The sequence below is a fragment of the Haliotis rubra genome, unplaced genomic scaffold (genome assembly GCF_003918875.1).
Source record: "Haliotis rubra isolate DU_JTF1 unplaced genomic scaffold, ASM391887v1 Scf866, whole genome shotgun sequence".
In the NCBI taxonomy this organism is placed as follows: domain Eukaryota; kingdom Metazoa; phylum Mollusca; class Gastropoda; order Lepetellida; family Haliotidae; genus Haliotis; species Haliotis rubra.
This window is the reverse complement of record NW_025767597.1, coordinates 304,622-323,002: the sequence shown is the minus strand read 5'-3', so window position 1 is coordinate 323,002 and position 18,381 is coordinate 304,622. Positions and strand designations below refer to the sequence as shown.

The 18,381-nt window shown below is 40.3% G+C and overlaps 2 protein-coding genes across 4 annotated transcripts in view; one reads left to right on the top strand and one right to left on the bottom strand.

Moving 5' to 3' along the window:
* The window catches only part of LOC124263026 (heparanase-like), a 197,915-nt gene that overhangs the window by 91,732 nt on the left and 87,802 nt on the right, over positions 1-18,381 (top strand). The window lies entirely within an intron of this gene.
* LOC124263029 (heparanase-like) lies at positions 3,991-18,119 on the bottom strand. The gene is made up of 11 exons (XM_046697648.1): positions 17,880-18,119; positions 17,031-17,121; positions 10,157-10,195; positions 8,742-8,915; positions 7,933-8,092; positions 7,471-7,521; positions 6,972-7,169; positions 6,443-6,554; positions 6,133-6,242; positions 4,824-4,967; positions 3,991-4,220 (listed from the first exon to the last, which is right to left on the bottom strand). The coding sequence occupies exons 2-11, from the start codon at positions 17,044-17,046 to the stop codon at positions 4,040-4,042; spliced, it is 1,185 nt and encodes a 394-aa protein (XP_046553604.1). The 5' UTR covers positions 17,047-17,121; positions 17,880-18,119; the 3' UTR covers positions 3,991-4,039.

Here is an 18,381-nt window from a genome sequence, read left to right as displayed (position 1 = left end):
TTTTCCGATAACAGAACACCAAGCACTCACACATTTTCTCGAAGAGTTCAATGGTCCAAAAAGCTATCTGCTTGCCGCCATTTTGGGTAAAGGGGGTGTCCATAGGTTCGAAATGTTTTGTATTATTCTAAAATTATGAAATTATGTCATTTCATGAACCTGTAAATCACTATTTATGAAAATTATAGGTGTGTAATGAATGGTTATATTAAAGATTTAATGAGAAACGCTGAAAATAGTATGTCAAAGTTTATGTACTGCGCATGCGCATAAGATACAAAATTTGAGGTGCCTCCATATCTGAAATTATGTCAGAAATGTTCTTTTACATGATGACCAATTTGGTGCTTTTATCATCAAATGCACAATTCTTATGAAAACATGATCTTTGCCGCCCCACTATTTGCATTTTAACCATTCCGTGTTGAGTAAACAGAGGCACAATTGTACTGAGGCATCTGCCCAGGACGACACCACTCGTTTTGACATTGTTTCATTTTTTATGAACGCAGTCGAATTTCCATCATCGCAGTTGGCCCTTAGGCTAAATAACAACTTTGCCTCAGGTGGGATACAAATTCAGGTTAACTCAGGACCGCTCTAAAGTGATCTGTTTGCACAACCGGTACTTTTACATGTCTCAAATCTCAAGGCTATTTTTTGTTTGTAAATCACGGTACAGCCAATGTCCGGCTTTTGGTCCGGAGCTTTTAGCTAGAAAATATTTGGAAATGAACCGACAAACATCTTGAGGAGGATGATAAGCATCAACCACTGTAGGCTTCTTACATTATTTACCTATCATAACCCTAATCATACATTTGTGTTTGCAGGTGAGGGGTATGAGTCGCTGTATGGAGTAGCTAGCAGAACTGGGAGGTACTCCGATGAGCTGTTGTACGAGACCAAGGCTTGGAGTGGCTTACACTGTGGCACACAGTATCAGGCACACGGAAACTGCCACATGTATAGCCACAACAAACAACAGGCTATCTGCGCCCTCTACAACAGAGACATGGCATCATTCAGCATGACGTCTGAAAACGGATGGATTTCGTACCAGCTTCGTTATTGTGATTGATCCCTTTGTTCTGATTAGTTGACAAGTTGTTCGTGAAGTTTCTGTCCCCTGACCCATGGAACATACAGAAAGACTACATTCTATGTTGTTCCATGTTGCATATACATCATCAGGGAATAAGGTAAGCTAACATTACTGGTCTACACGCATTGTACCTTGGAAAAGAGGCATGGTTTTTATGTTAGGGCATGTCTCGACTACAAGAAAGCACAAAAAGGACAGTTTCCTTCAACGTTTTAAAAGCGGATATCGCATCTTCAAATCATATGTTGTAAGGTTTAAAATGATACCTGTTACAAGTATGGAGCCAGCGAGAGGATCAGGAAACATGGCGTGTATGTGATGTGAAAACAGCACGGTTATTTGTAACCTGGGAACTTTGTTATAGTATACCCTCCAACAAGATAACTTGGATCGCATACCGAATCTATTAAAGAGGAAACTGTCAATATTCTTGGTGCAAAGCTGCTTCCAACTCCCGCAGCTTGTATCCGTCGCCCGATAAAGTCCTGCTCCAGTTGGTTCAGGTCTGGTCTAGACTCATGATGGCCAACGGAGAGGGCGACACTGCATTATTCTGAATGAAAGCTGTCACGAGAACGGTGTGTCGTTTAGTTGATCTCCATAAATACAGGTCTTATAGCAAGATTTGCTTATCAAAGTGGAGGACGACAACTGGATCTCGCACTTTCTGGATATACTGATCCCCCGTCAAATTCTCACAAGTCAGGTTTACAGTCTTGAGAGGTACATCGCTACACCATGACGGAGCCTCCAACAAAGGAAACAGTTGGTTGAATTGCTTTTGCAGCAAATGCTATATCTCGCTGCCTCAACAGCTTTATGAAGAAGGAATCGGCTTCCATCAGACCAATGTATTCTTCTAATTCCACTGGAGTGAGCGTCAATAGTGCTGTCTCCACGATCTGACGCCACCCTGTTTTGACCAAACGACTGACAACTGTATAGTGTACATTCTATGCTTTCATGTTTTTGCTGTAAATGCTGTATTCCGTTGATTCCAAACTCTAAACAACCCGCCAGTTATATGAAAAAGGAATCTGCCTTCATCAGACCAAGAACTGGAGAACATTTTGGTCCATCTGATAGCCCTCTTCGTACCACAGTGATAGAAACAATGACTGATCATTGTAACCCATGCAGGTTGAATACCAACATATGGCATGTGCATAAACTGCACTTGTTGAAGATTTGTGGGTTAGCTTCTGGACTTGTTCCGCAGGGTGTGTTTGGGAGACAGTTTCCACCAAGTAAAGTACACTTGCAATAATTTCTAAAATGAACATTGTTATCCTACGTATCATCGTGCCCTAGATGACCTTGAACATTGTTACGTTACCAAACGCCGCACATATTGTTCGCATTTAAGTAATTATCAAGTACCTTTCAAAATCTATTTTATATATGTAGGACTCAGATCTGTGGCGGGTCTCTAATCAATGACGGGTTTCCCTTAATGGCGGGCCTAAATTTTCGAAGCTCTCTTACTTCTATGATAGTCGTAAGAATATTAGCAATATCGAAAGACGATCTTAGCGCTAACAGAGTTTCGAAAATCTAGGCCCAGAGGGGTATCATTAAGTTAGAAACACATAAAGGAATTACAATTAACCCCTATTCTACCGAGCTGAAATGTTCTAATGACGATGAGTAGGAAATCCGCCACAGATTAGGGTAGGTATGACAACTAGCCATGGATTTGAAATTCTGCCATGGATTTGGAAATCCGCCACGGATTTGAGGCCTGCCATGGATCCGATTCCTACGTATATGCTATAGCACGGTATAAATGTACAGGACATAGAACGACTCAAAGTGTCAACAAATCATAATTCTGGTGCAATATGGTAACTACAACAGTCGATATTTTATGAGCGCATCTGTTCTTTGCTGCAGATTTATGTGTGTCTATCCACTTTTACTGCATAAACCTAACGTCAGTTCAACATGGATCTTTGATCACAGTACAATATTTAAAAAGGTGTATTTGATCCCAACATTGCAATATCGACACACGACAATATCAAAGTAAATATATTTTTATTACTTATAAATGACATTGCTTATTTCATGAAATAGGCCATTTCACAGGTTGGTTGTAAGGTATGTTGGTAGTAACGTATGTTGGTTGTAAGGTATGTATTTCAAATAAATGTTGATCTGTCATCCATGTGCTGTTCCCTTTTACATAAGTTTGATAAATTTGTTTGCCAGATTATTTCATTGGAGTGAGTGAATGAGTTAGGTTTTACGCCGCTTTTAGCAATATTCCAGCAATTTAACGACGGGGGACACCGGAAATGGGCTTCACACATTGTACCCATGTGGGGATTCGAAACCGGGCCTTCGGCGTGACGAGCAAACGCTTTAACCACTAGGCTATCCCACTGCGCCTCTTTGATTGGAAGCGAAGCAGCTAGTTGATGTCTCAAAATATTATGCTCAGTTGTCCATTCTTTTACGTTAGCCACAACTGTGTGTTACCACTTGATTTAACATAATCAAATATTTTTAGATTTGGATATTTAAACGTTCCGTTCTATCTAAACAGCTTCTAATCATGTTTCCCTCATGACACTTTGTTAACAGAAAGGAACACTTGCTATCATCTCATTTGATAGTGATTATCTTAGCATATTTGTTGTGAAATAGTTGGTATAATGCAATGGAATATGACGGTTTGAATATGAATGGTTGTCATCGTGGTTTCTGTCGAATTTCAATCTGTGAAATATATGGATTACCAAAACGTATATTAATATGTGTTCTTTACAAAAGGACATATGTTCTGAACCCTTTTATTCCGTAAATGCCAGTTTTCAATCATTGTACGCAGTCTGACGTACTTCAACGCACACATAAGATTCATACATTCCTTACCAACAAACATCATCTAGAACATTTAGCAAACCTTTAAATAACAGAATGTTGGTATACCTATCCGATAATAGTACCGTGGCCTTGTGATTGGCATGCCGCTATGTTGGCGTCGGGGATAACGATGAAGCCAAAGGTGTTTCCAGGTACTGTCATCTGCCTGTTTCCCAGATGTCTGGGTGTCATCTGTGGTATTTGGTTGTTGACAAGTTCCAAGGTTTTGCCATTTAACCGTACTTTTCTGGAAACAATGAAGAAATTTAATTGGTAGACGGAAGGAACTGACGTATTCATCTCACTTACCCTGTCACTCTTGCAAATATGTGTACAAAATTGTATGTTGGTCTTCATCTAAGGTCTTCATCTACTGTCTTCGGGAGGCGGGGTAGTCAGGTGGTTGAAGCGTTTGCTCACCAAGCCGGTATTCGATTCCCCACATAAGTTCAATGTCTGAAGCCCGTCTCTTGTGCCACACAATTGAATATTGCTAAGATAGGCGAAAACTCTAAGACACCAGAATCAGTTTTTGCCAGTGTTTTCCATTATGTCTGGTAAGCTCTCCCACCTTCTGTTATATCTCCTGCTTCAGAGACAAAATGTGTATCTGCATGATGTTCATCATTGGACGTCATTCACAAGAGTATGAGGGTTACGCCGCTTTTAGCAATATTCTAGCAACGGAACACGAGAAAAGGGACTGACACATAGACACAACGCTTTAACCACTAGGCTACGCCCAAACATCCAGCCATTCACAAGAAACACTGCTAATGAACTATATCAGCATATTGTTATATTTATATCATTATGCTTAAAGGTAGGATTGTACGATGTATCCACATACTGTGACTTCAAGTCTCCTCCCTCTGGAGTCAGCCAGAATGCGTCTGCGGATCGGCCGTGCAGATCCGATATGGTCAGGATTACGGGAGCTGTATTTAGATTGAGAGCATACACTGTGATGCTTCCAGGCTCGTAGTTATACACACTGAAACATGTACCAGTGATAACACATCAAAGGCCAGTATAGGTCATCAGATACTTTACTCTCCATAAAATGTAGGTATTTGATTTGACAGTCGCTGTGTTGTAAATATTCCATACATCAGGACATCAGGACGTCACTGTGATTTACCTGTAACCTTACATTCTCAGTTACTATACTAATATTCAGCAGAGAGCCAGGCATTGTCACATAAATATATTACAGCGAAAACGGTATGTGCAACCTGTAACTTGTCGATGTAGGAAATCAATTAGATCTGACAACAGCGACCAACAAGGAACACACTGCCTTGTTACCCGGTGTGACAGGTTGTGCTGTCACGTCCATGCCCGATTTCTAACGTATTAAACACATGTCTATGTGCTCTCTTTGCGTTTTGGACGCTCAAAGCATGTCCATACTTCTTATTTTAAAACACATGTTGAAATATTGTTTCTTGTGAGTGATATCAAATGTGAACCTCCGTTCATTACGCTGGAAGCATATGTGTATATTCCAGTGTAACAAAACAGTATTGTCTTCTTGAGAGGGTATGTAAGTCCCGAAACATTCAAAGGAAATATAACTTTACCAGATTTTTTATATGTAATATTTTGTCATTTTGGCTAAATTTGACTACAATCGTCAGCTGCTGAAGGGTTGATATAAATCCGTCTAGGGTCCATGCAGGTAGCAAAGGTACTGTAAGTCCCCATGGTCCCTAGCGTGGTGATCTACCTTCAGTTTCTGGTGATCTCCAGCCCGTTTTTATATTGTATTGTTGTCTATAGTGATATATTTTTATGATGCTGTACTAGTTTCAAATTAAGAGCTGTCATACTACGATGACAGGTTTTTATGTGCTCAATTTACTGATATTAATGTTGATATAAATGAAATAGTTCTCGTCACGATATGGCTGAAATATTGCCGACGTGATGCTAAATATTAACCAACTCACTCACTCACTCACTCACTCACTCACTCACTCACTCACTCACTCACTCACTCACTCACTCACTCACTCACTCACTCACTCACTCACTCACTCACTCACTCACTCACTCACTCACTCACTCACTCACTCACTCACTCACTCACTCACTCACTCACTATGTAACAATAGTCTTTAAACAGGTTGTGAACAGAGCTGTTACCAAAAACTCACTTGTTAAGCTTCGTACAGTGGGCATACAGTCGGATGTTGTCCGATGAGGATGGAATATCAAATACTTTGTTGCCAACAAGTCTCCTGTATAGAAGCGTCAACCAATAGTCCTGAAAATGAAATTATGGTGGGCTCTATGTAAGAATTATAATATTGATGAAAGACAAGTCAGAGGGAATGGTTACCCATTACTCATCGTAGTCAGATTTTTAAAAACAGGAAATACTGGTGACTTATTATTAAGTGGAATTGCGACAAAGGTTAATCGGCACTACCACATTGTGACATTTGAGACATCACGTGTACGTACAGGATTGGGGTCGCTGTTGCTGTCAAGAAGTGAATAATGACCTCCGAAGAATCCCTGACGCAGGACCCCTTTTAAACCATATTTTGCTGATGCACCAAGTTTATCAAGCCATCTGTAATTGGAATATAACGGTCAACGGAAATAGATTACTTGTACACAAAATGCATTTTCCGCCAATCACGTATCAGGAACACAACCTGAATATAACTATGCCACACAGTCATGCCACACAGTCAAGACAAACATCATCGGCAACGACGTGCCATGTGACCGGAAACGAGAGCCTCTTCACGTCCATAGGACACCTTTTGTAATTGATTCTCAATATCTTGAGTTTCGGCGGAACGTAATACATGTTAACGGAATCTGGATCTACACACGTAAACTAGAACTTACTCAGGGAGCTGTTTTTAACCTCGTGTGTATTCAATGATTGGTGGCTCTTTTTACATCTATTATTTGAGCCAGAGACCTTTTCAGAAATATGAAACTCTAAAACTTTAATCATTTGGAAAGCTAAAATGCTCACAGATTGCCTGCCACATATCTATCGCCTATGCCAGGAGTGCCGCCGCCATAGCCAGAAGAAGTCTCCCCAAGCCACGCCACCAGACCGTGATGGTTTCGGACAATCCCCGCGACTGTGTGTAGTTCAGATATAAGCTTATCCATTATGGAAGATTTAGAAAAGTCTTCCAGTTTGGCGGTTTGTCCATTAAAATAGTAACTGTAAAGAGGAACAAGATGTGTTGTTAAAATTCTTGAGTGTGTAACACTCAACAATCAGTTCTTTAATTAACATATTTCTGGTCATGATTAGGGATTCATTGAATCGTTGAATCTATTCTGTTACATCCAGCCACATAGAAATATACCATCACCTGTGTCATTTACGTTTCCATTGCATTCTACCATGTTCTCGGTATATATGTGTCATCTGCATTTTCTAACTGAACTGGATGACCATGATCATGAAAAGGACACTCTAAGCCACATCTCTGATAATACCACCCAAGGACGATACTCACTGATGGATGGTCAGGACGTCTAGGACACTGACTCCACCATTGGACAGGAAGCTGGAAGTGAAAGGTCACATTGGACAAATTAAATAGACATGTTTATCAATTAATATATCATAAGTGCATTACCATTATTTCTGTCAGTATCTGATGTGTAAACCTTTAAGCTATTGTGTGTTTGGTTTCAACGCTTTCACTGCATGTCAGCATAGGGAGAGAACTCGAACTGACACAGGTCATAAACGTTCATTGGTTTGGCCGCACTGGCAAGATGCTGTCTGACTTAAGATACGTAACAGTTTGGTGTGCAGTGCTTTACGCCCAACCCTGCTAACTCTATACAGAAGGAATACCACTACAAACTAGGAGGCATACGGTTCAAATATGAAACTATTAACCACCTAGGTCTGTAAGTACTATCTGGCATATTCTTAAGTAAAGAGCATATAATGTGTATTATGTTCATACTTGTTTATAAACTTGTCTTTATACCCAGCTATGTCAGGTCCAAGGATGAGACTGGACTTATAGGGATTTCTTTGGACAACTTGTTTCAGCTCCTTGTAGTCCCTTCCAAGCTGAACATCACTGACGGTTGTGTTCCAATGTTGGCAAAACAAGTTCGGTTCTCAACGAGAAGAATAGAAAATGAGTGCATCAAGCGTGACTAGAAAACCTGTCCACATACACAAGAATTTAAATGAATGAAATGAATTTAAAAATACGAAGCAAATACATATTACACTAATCACACTGTGCGGTCCCATTCAATGTCGATGTCAATGACGTCAGAGATGATATTCCTGTATATTTTCGTCGGGCTTGTGTATTGGTTAACGCACAGACAAGCAAATAATTGATACCATGTTCAACATCCAGGCCGAGGGTTACGATGACACGTGATGAACCAAATTACCAAGCCTAACATTCGGTCCAGTCAGTCACCTCATACAAGTTGAGGTTGCTCGGGATCACCAAACGGGTTATTACCCATCTGTGTGTTGTGTGTTCGTTTGTTGTTTAACACTGCACTCAGTAATATTACAGCTGTATGGCAGCGGTCTGAAAATAATAAAGTCTGGACCATACAATCCAATGATCAACAGCATGATCTATTTAGTCTCCTCATACAAGTTGGGGTTGCTCGGAACTGTTATTACAATTTTCCAGCTGTATGGCGGTGCTCTGTAAGCAATAGTCAGGGCCAAACAATCCAGTATCATGGCGGGAACTTATTGATCTGTGATAGATATGGCATATCCATTGTTCAAACCTACCATTTCCAAGTTCAATCCCTGCAAAGGGATACCCTTTGTCAGAGGAATATTTGAGCAACAGCTTTGCATTTGATGGGTTCCATCTTGTTCCGTCACGAAGCATGACGTTGAGACCAATCACTAGCTTGAACCCAGTCTTATGAAGAAACATGTTGAGATCATCCCAGGTCTTTGCTGAAAAAGGGATTTTACTCGAATGTTCACATACAGTTTTCTGTTTTCAGTAATGTTTTAAAACTAATTCAAACCACACGTGCAGGAAGCTCCATCTTGATTCGTAACGGACATAGTATGATCCTGAAACTAGAGAAATCCTTCAGTCCCGGGGTTGTTGAATGCTGTTGTAACCAGCATTACCCAGACCTGTTCCCCGTGAACTGATAGCAGGATTATGTCAATATAGAATATCAAAACCTTTCTTCACAACGTTACTCTACTGCAGTAACATGTTCGGGGGAATGGGTAAGAGGGTCCGGACGAATAATATTTCACTGTAAACGCACAATTCCGTTTAAAAAGTAATCGTGGCAACACGTTATATACTGAGGGAAACAAATAAGGGATCACATGAAAGCACAAGTGTTCCTGTATTTTTTCCAGGCTTCTTCACAGTTGTGTGATACAAAGCTTGTGAATAAACCTGGGTAAAACATAAAGGAACACTTATGCTTTCATGTGATCCCTTATTTTGTTCCCTCAGTATATTTGGCATTCAACTTCCTCAGTAACACACTACTAACAAAATACATTTTCCTGTGTTTCCATAGATCCGGCCCCGGTCTCAGTAAGAATTACCAGGTTTGAGAGGTGTACACAAAGTTCATGATCCAGACTACTAGTTTCCTTAAGTGGCATTTAGAAGCTGGTATGATGAAGTGGAACACTTTTTTATGGATAGACAACTTCTTTGTTGCAGTAGTAGTTGCGACGTTGCGATTTGTGTTAGATCCTAACACCGTTATCAAGCAAATGAAAACATAACGGTGTTAGGATCTACACCGAAACGTCGCAACTACTACTGCAACAAAGAAGTTGTCTATCCATGAAAAGTGTTCCATTTCCTGCTTCCAGTTGTCATCTCGTATTACACTTGCTCAATGCAATACAAATTCTAGTACTTTTGAGGTTGACTCCCACTAGAATTCGAAGCTACGCAGTCAGGCAGCCATTCGAGAGCACGCAAAGTCAGCCATCTAACCTATTCAGCCACCTTGTCTTCTACAACAATAGGGCTGACAACTGATATTGTAGACAACGTACATTTAATTGTGTACTACTATGACAACATCTCATTCCAAACCAGTAATTCAAAAGATTCGAGTTTGGTTGGATATATGCAGCCCGAAAGTGATGGGGAACTCCTTTTGATTAAATGATTTAAAAAACTTGGAACCATAACAATGTTGTTCAGCTACCTTGGAGTTGAAACTGCTGGCCAGTAGCTATATAGTGAGCCGGTGTTGTAGGGGTGGGGGTGGGGGATGGGGTGTTCTGGCCCATATTCTCCATTTTCTTTTTATGATGCAACATAGGTGTGACCTTTGTGTGACCTAATTGGTTGTTGAACCCCACCCTCCCCTTTCCGGTATGTGTGTGTGACCTTCAGGTTTACCTTAGTGGCCTGTGATTATTATTCAATTATCTTATGAGTGGTATGACTTTGCCGACTCGAGTGTTCACACGACAAACTAATGCTTAGTCTCTGAATATATATAATTTTGATAGTAACCAACAAGCCCGTTTAAATTGAAAAGGAGCCCTAAGGACACCAAAGATTCAGAACCTGAGGAAATCTAGACTTGCTTTATTTAGGGTTTTAGCACTGCAGAGAGGGTATGTGGCAGTAGGGAAAATAATGTGGTTCAGGGTCAGACTAAGCATACGCGTTCAACGTAGAATTAATATCACACAATGAGGGGGAATTTAGCTGCTATTTATAAGGTCAAAATATCACAGCGCATTTTGTTAAATCAAAGTTCAAAATACGCTGTCACACAAGGAACAACACCGAATGTTCTGAGTATTACATATCTGTCAACAATAAACGGTTGTGGCTGTTAAAATTCATGTGGGTCCGTATATGCGTGAAATAGAGGGCGCAGTCTATAGGCATTAATACAAAACACTATGCTATTCTGCATAGCAGAATCGCTTGCTCGCTGAGCCGTAACTGAAGAGACATGTGACAGCCGTGATTGGATGAAATAGTGTAAGGTGTTATATTTGTTAAAAGCACCAGCATCCAGTCATTAAAACTGACCACCATTTTTAAGTATTTAATGCTGTCATTTGTATCAATTATGCTTATGCGTGTACAAATTATGTTCAAATAGGTGACAGTTGGTGCGGACCGGGGATGGTTGATGTGTTTAGCTTCCTGTGTGTGACTTCCTGTGCTCGCCGGTTCAAGTTGACCAGAAATTGTTTTACTGTAGGTTAAAGGTCAGACTGTAATATTGTGTACATGGTTGGTGATAATTTTCAGCGTGGTCACATACGGTCAGCTTTCCGCTGTTTAAAGGTCAGACTGTAATCATGAGTACATGACATGGATAATTTTTCAATGTGATGTTGAATGTATGCTGACAAGTGGTCAGCTTCCATTATGTAAGGAGACAAGTGTCTGACCGAAATTAAGGACAGTAAATAGTAAGCAGTTTACGACTGATGGTCACTGAATATCTCAAGTAATTTGGTTGTACAGCGATGAAATGATTTAGCATTTGTCATATGTATCACTGAATAAGAAATATGTGTTCTCCTGTAAAACTTTCACTTTTACTCAACATTTTAAAACTTTACTCTCAAATTGCAAACATAAAAAAAACCCATCTTATATCCATGTTTATGACACTTTTTTTACATCATGTGACACATAGGTAACCTATATGATGCACAGTGATCACAAGTGATGTATTCATGATCCATTCAATACAGGAAATAGTAAGCAGTTGAGGACAGATGGTCATTGAATATCTCAAGTAGTTTGATTGTACAGTGATGAAATGATTTAGCATTTGTCATTTAAACTTTACTCAACATTTTAAAAGCTTTACTCTCAAATTGCAAACATAAAAAAAACCCATCTTATGTCCATGTTTATGACACTTATTTGACATCATGTGACACATAGGTTACTCACATGCCGTTAGTCGCCTCTTTCGGCAAGAATGTGTTCCTTCTGTAACCTTAGTGACTACAGTCGTTGGGTGTAAAGCCATTCTTGGTTTAGACACTGTACTGTGCGGACGTGTTACCTCGACAAGACACTCGATTGTTGTGCAATCAGTACTAAATGGGCTTATTCCAGAAAAGACTTGATTCGTTTAAGGACTGGCCAGTGCAGATGAAACAGAGTCCTAGTCGCATGGCCCAGGCAGGATTTGTGTACTTGTACAAGTGTTTTCAATGTGGTCTTGTTCTCAAGAACTGGGAAGTAGATGACAATCCCTGGGTCGAACATGAAAAATGGTCTCCAGACTGTCCGTATTTGGCCCTGGTGGGAGTACCTCAGAAAAATATGGCCCGCTGGGGTAGTCATGTGGATTTGCAACCAAGAGTGTGATGTAAAATGTGTGAATATTAGAAATAAATCAATGTTTAGAGTATATATGTGCATTGGTTGTCTATGTATAGTCTTTTGTCGATGTATAAATAGAGGTTTACTCAAATACTAATCTCATTGATATCCCAACCACGATAAGAGCTTGTTTGCTAGAACTATTATGGCTAGGTACGTGTTGAAATATTACGAATTTTTAAGGTTCATGTTAATGTTTCAAGACATTGAGGAGATTCGACAAGACATCTTAGAAATTAACAGCAAACAGATTCTTGCCGTCAATGGTATTATCAATAGGTTATTAAAGGGAAGATTACCAGTGACTCGATATGAAAGGCGTCGTTTCCTGATAAAAAATGATAGAAATAACTACCTAGCTGTGTTACGAAGATAATTTCACACCCTTTGGACGACAGACAGTATGTGGAAGAGTCTTTTTTGCCAGTAACATGCCAATCGTAGCATTTGTTTTGAAACCACAGTTTGTCAATGCACTTAGAGATGAGGCCATTCAAAATGCCTGGTTGTTTGATAGAGCATTGGCTTAGTACATCTGGTACACCTGTCTTAGGTTTGTCAATCAGGGGAAAGAGCATGTATGACCATCCTGGCAGCGATGTTGAAAGCTACACCAAGCCCAAGGTCAATGAAAATATCTATATAACAGGCCACAAGGGCTATCTAACTTCATTTAGTCGTGGACCAGTGACAGTGACGCATCACCTCAAGCCGCTCCCGTTTTCATCATGAATAATCCACAATACAAACTCTTCGTACCCGATGCCGAAAAAAAGGACACGATTTTACATGCTCAGGGCTGAAGGGAAAGGAGATCCTTATCATTCTATGATGCGTGGAGGAGAAAAATCTGCCATGATGTCTGTCAATCGATACTTGGAACTGTATGACCCAGAGTGGAAGAAAGATAAACCAAAAGAAACCTCAGAACAACCTAAGATTAATTTTGTTACCCCTACTCAACAAGTGGTCGAACAAACCAAGGCTCTTATTCAGATGCAGAAGAAAGGGGGATCTAAAGTTGGAAGTTCCTCCCAGATTCCCATGAAGAAACGGAAGACGACTTTTTAGATAAAAGCAGTCAGTAGACATGGTTCCCTACCATTTAGACTCGGACCACCATGCAGTCAACAACGTGTCCCGTGTGCTATATGACTTTTTCCAGGACAGACAATATGTTGAGACATAGAAGACAGAAACATCAACAACTCCCTCCTCCTCCACAACCACATCAACAACCCTCTCCTCCTCCTCCTCCTCCTCCACAACCACAGCAGCAGCAGCAGCACCAGTGCAACCACATTCATCAGAAAGTACTAGCCAGTCATTGGAAGAATGTAGGCTGCGACATCCATTCACCATGATCGTCTCAGGGCCAACCTCCTGCGGGAAAACCTACTTAGTGAAACAGCTTCTAGAAAGGATGAACATTAAACCTTATCCTGAACGTATTATATGGCTCTACAAACGATGGCAGCCATTGTATAATGCCATTCAAACCCATGTTTATCCCTATGTGGAATTTCATCAAGGTATTCCTTCTGATCTCGAAACGGATGCATTTCTGGACCCCAGTGTTGTGAACGTGGTTATCCTCGATGACTTAATGTCTACTGCCAGCAAAGACCCACGCATTACACATCTGTTTACAGAAGGAAGTCATCATCGTAATCTCTCAGTGATCGCCTTGAACCAGAATTTGTATTTCAGTAAGGATCCCACACAACGAAGAAACTGTCATTATCTGCTTCTGTTCAACAACCCTATCGATCAACAACCCATCATGACTTTGGCGAGGCAAATGTATCAATGTAACACAGACCATTTCATGGAGCCGTTTCAAAGGGCTACCCAGAAGCCTTATGGCTACTTGTTGGTTGATCTAAAACCCCAAACACCTCCCCGTATGCGACTTTGTCCTAATGCATTCAGCTTAAAAGCAGACCTCCAAGCCAGGACAATTCAGTCCGAGTTAGACGTTCAGCCTGAGCAGATGTGTGAAGAAAACCTCTCAACCATGCCATCTTGTGATGACTGTGGACTCATGTTTCAAGACGTGCAAGATTTGCAAAAACACAGAAGAAACTGGTGTCCCGAAAAGTCTTCAGTGGGTCCTCCTGGGATACCCCAAGTGAAAAGGCAGTGGGAGGAGGACAACAACTTCACACCTGTGAAGAGACCACGTCCTCTGGTGGACTGTGACTATTGTGGTCAAGTGTTTAGCACTTACAAAGACATTTACACGATAAACAATGTCCTGAAATGGAAAATGAGGATGATGATGTTGAATCATTGAGCGATGTCACACACACCAGGAAAAATAAGATGGCTGATCCTGAAGTGCAACGTATAAGACAAATGTATTCACGTACGCGTGAGCTGAATAAAGACTTTTTGGATGAGAAACGACAGCTGTACATGAAAGAGGTTTAAACGAAGAGATGATTCAAGCCAAACTGAAGAAATTCATCTGGAGCACGTTTAAAGAGACGTATGCCCGATTTATTACTAATCTGTACCATATGCAGTATGGACCAAAGACACAAGGAATACTGAAACGAGTAAAAGACACAAATAATATGTATCATGAAGTGATTTCAAAATTGTACCAATATAAATCTTGGGTAGAAGACTTAATTGATGATGATTATGAAGACATGACATCTGATGTAATGAGTGAAGGACAGGTCGATGACGAAGGGTAATAAGACAATTAGCACAACATGTAAAGTAGACATTTGGGAGAGCTCCTATCTTAAAGCCTACTCATTTGAAACGGAGCTAACAAAACAATGAAATCTGTATATCTTTCTTGTTTCTTAATGTATTGTACCCATGAAGGTCTGGGTTACCCTTCAGTAACCCATGCTTGTCATAAAAGGCGACTAACGGCATGTGAGTAACCTATGTGTCACATGATGTCAAATAAGTGTCATAAACATGGACATAAGATGGGTTTTTTATGTTTGCAATTTGAGAGTAAAGTTTTAAAATGTTGAGCAAAAGTGAAAGTTTAACAGGAGAACACATATTTCTTATTCAGTAATATATATATATATATATATATATATATATATATATATATATGACAAATGCTAAATCATTTCATCACTGTACAATCAAACTTCTTGAGATATTCAATGACCATCTGTCCTCAACTGCTTACTATTTCCTGTATTGAATGGATCATGAATACATCACTTGTGATCACTGTGCATCATATAGGTTACCTATGTGTCACATGATGTAAAAAGTGTCGTAAACATGGATATAAGATGGGTTTTTTTTATGTTTGCAGTTTGAGAGTAAAGTTTTTAAAATGTTGAGTAAAAGTGAAAGTTTTACAGGAGAACACATATTTCTTATTCAGTAATATATATATGACAAATGCTAAATCATTTCATCACTGTACAATCAAACTACTTGAGATATTCAGTGACCATCAGTCGTCAACTGCTTACTATGTCCTGTATTTAATTCCGGTCAGACACTTGTCTTCCTACATAACGGAAGCTGACCACTTGTCAGCATACATTCAACATCACATTGAAAAATTATCCATGTCATGTACTCATGATTACAGTCTGACCTTTAAACAGCGGAGAGCTGACCGTATGTGACCACGCTGAAAATTATCACCAACCATGTACACATGATTTTAGTCTGACCTTTAACCTACAATAAAACAATTTCTGGTCAACTTGAACCGGCGAGCACAGGAAGTCACACACAGGAAGCTAAACACATCAACCATCCCCGGTCCGCACCAACTGTCACCTATTTGAACATAATTTGTACACGCATAAGCATAATTGATACAAATGACAGCATTAAATACTTAAAAATGGTGGTCAGTTTTAATGACTGGATGCTGGTGCTTTTAACAAACATAACACCTTACACTATTTCATCCAATCACGGCTGTCACATGTCTCTTCAGTTACGGCTCAGCGAGCAAGCGATTCTGCTATGCAGAATAGCATAGTGTTTTGTATTAATGCCTATAGACTGCGCCCTCTATTTCACGCATATACGGACCCACATGAATTTTAACAGCCACAACCGTTTATTGTTGACAGATATGTAATACTCAGAACATTCGGTGTTGTTCCTTGTGTGACAGCGTATTTTGAACTTTGATTTAACAAAATGCGCTGTGATATTTTGACCTTATAAATAGCAGCTAAATTCCCCCTCATTGTGTGATATTAATTCTACGTTGAACGCGTATGCTTAGTCTGTCTCACTGTCCCTGAACCACATTATTTTCCCTACTGCCACATACCCTCTCTGCAGTGCTAAAACCCTAAATAAAGCAAGTCTAGATTTCCTCAGGTTCTGAATCTCTGGTGTCCTTAGGGCTCCTTTTTAATTTAAACGGGCTTGTTGGTTACTATCAAAATTATATATATTCAGAGACTAAGCATTAGTTTGTCATGTGAACACTCGAGTCGGCAAACTCATACCACTCATAAGATAATTGAATAATAATCACAGGCCACTAAGGTAAACCTGAAGGTCACACACACACCGGAAAGGGGAGGGTGGGGTTCAACAACCAATTAGGTCACACAAAGGTCACACCTATGTTGCGTCATAGGGGTTGGTTGGTAGTTCTGGCCCATATCCTCCATTTTTTTTCTAAAGGAAAATGGAGGATATGGGCCAGAACAACCAACCAACCCCACCCCACCCCACCCTACAACAAGTCGGGTCGAACACCATGTAGTCCCCTGATGTGCCCCCGACTCTCAGATACGCAGGTGCTAAAGCTTTCAAAGGGCCAGCACTTTGGGAGAGCTGTTGACACAGAAAATAGGCTTCACTTCAAGATTCTTGAAAGTATACTCATAGCCAACTTAACGAGACTGAGCGAGTTAGATATTACCTTAGATATATAGCAATTATGCAACATTATTAAGAGGACATCAGAAATAGGCTTCACCGATTGTACCCAGGTTTGGAATTGAGTGTCTTCACTTCAACTTCCGATATACCTTTCAGGCTAAATTTGAAAGCTACTTGAACAAAATATTGGCATATCACCGGTATCTTAGATACGACACTATATGGTGAGCTAAGTAGGTAAGAGAAAGGATACACTTCAAGGCAACACACAATGGTATTCAAATTTATCTCTAAAGCACACAAACAATCAAGTCAATGACTGACTGAGTGAGTGAATATGGTTTTGCGTCGCTGTTGGCAATATTCCAGCAAAATCATGGCTGGGGACACCAGACATGGGCTGGACACATTGTACCCATGTGGAGAATGGAACCCGGGCCTTCAGCGCGACGAGCGCACGCTTTAACCATTAGGCTGCCCCACCGCCCTTTGAGTCCATGAAGATGATTGTGGTAATCGGATGTTATAGTGATTCCGTTAAAGCTGAACACAGAGGACATCGTCAAGACGACACTTAGTTGACTCGGCAATGGTTTACGGAATCTGATGACAGTTGTCTGGGTGCATCTTCATCACCATCTACCACAGCCCAAGCAACGTAATTTATGTTACCAATCAGTCAAAGATATTTGTACAGATGTTATGCATACCTGACATTGTAGTACTTAAAATTGCTCTTGAGTTGACTGCTGTCGATGGTGACGCCAACAAACATGTCATCTATCACCTGCAACACGTGGTCAGTTTTTACCCTGACATGTTCGGTGTGCAGGGACACGGTAAACGGCTGTATCCACGCCAGTCCAAATAAATACAAGAAGATCATGTCGTTGAATATTCTGACCATTACAGAGTGCGGATGTGTTCTATCTCATATCTTGGTTTCAAAGCTTAAGAATGTGTGGCGGTCAACTTGGACTGGCTGGAAAGCAGGTGTTGCAAAGCCACGGCAACAGATAACGAAGCCACGACACACACATTTAGTAAAACGCATTATTTCATGTACTAATATAAGACTAATGCCAAAACGCGGTTCAGTTCTATTTCTGTATGACACATGACTTGGCATCTGTTTGCCAGCCTATCGGTTTTAGGGATCGGCCTCTAAAACATCATTTGGTTTAAGGAAGGAGGATTGCTGATTTCAACAGA

Excerpts from the sequence above, each read along its gene's own strand:
- LOC124263029 (XM_046697648.1), bottom strand. Across the intron at positions 8,093-8,741 it reads AGGGATTGAACTTGGAAATG|AACCGAACTTGTTTTGCCAA; the intron begins GTAGGTTTGAAC and ends CTTCTCGTTGAG. Across the intron at positions 4,221-4,823 it reads GGAGGAGACTTGAAGTCACA|AAAAGTACGGTTAAATGGCA; the intron begins GTATGTGGATAC and ends CATTGTTTCCAG.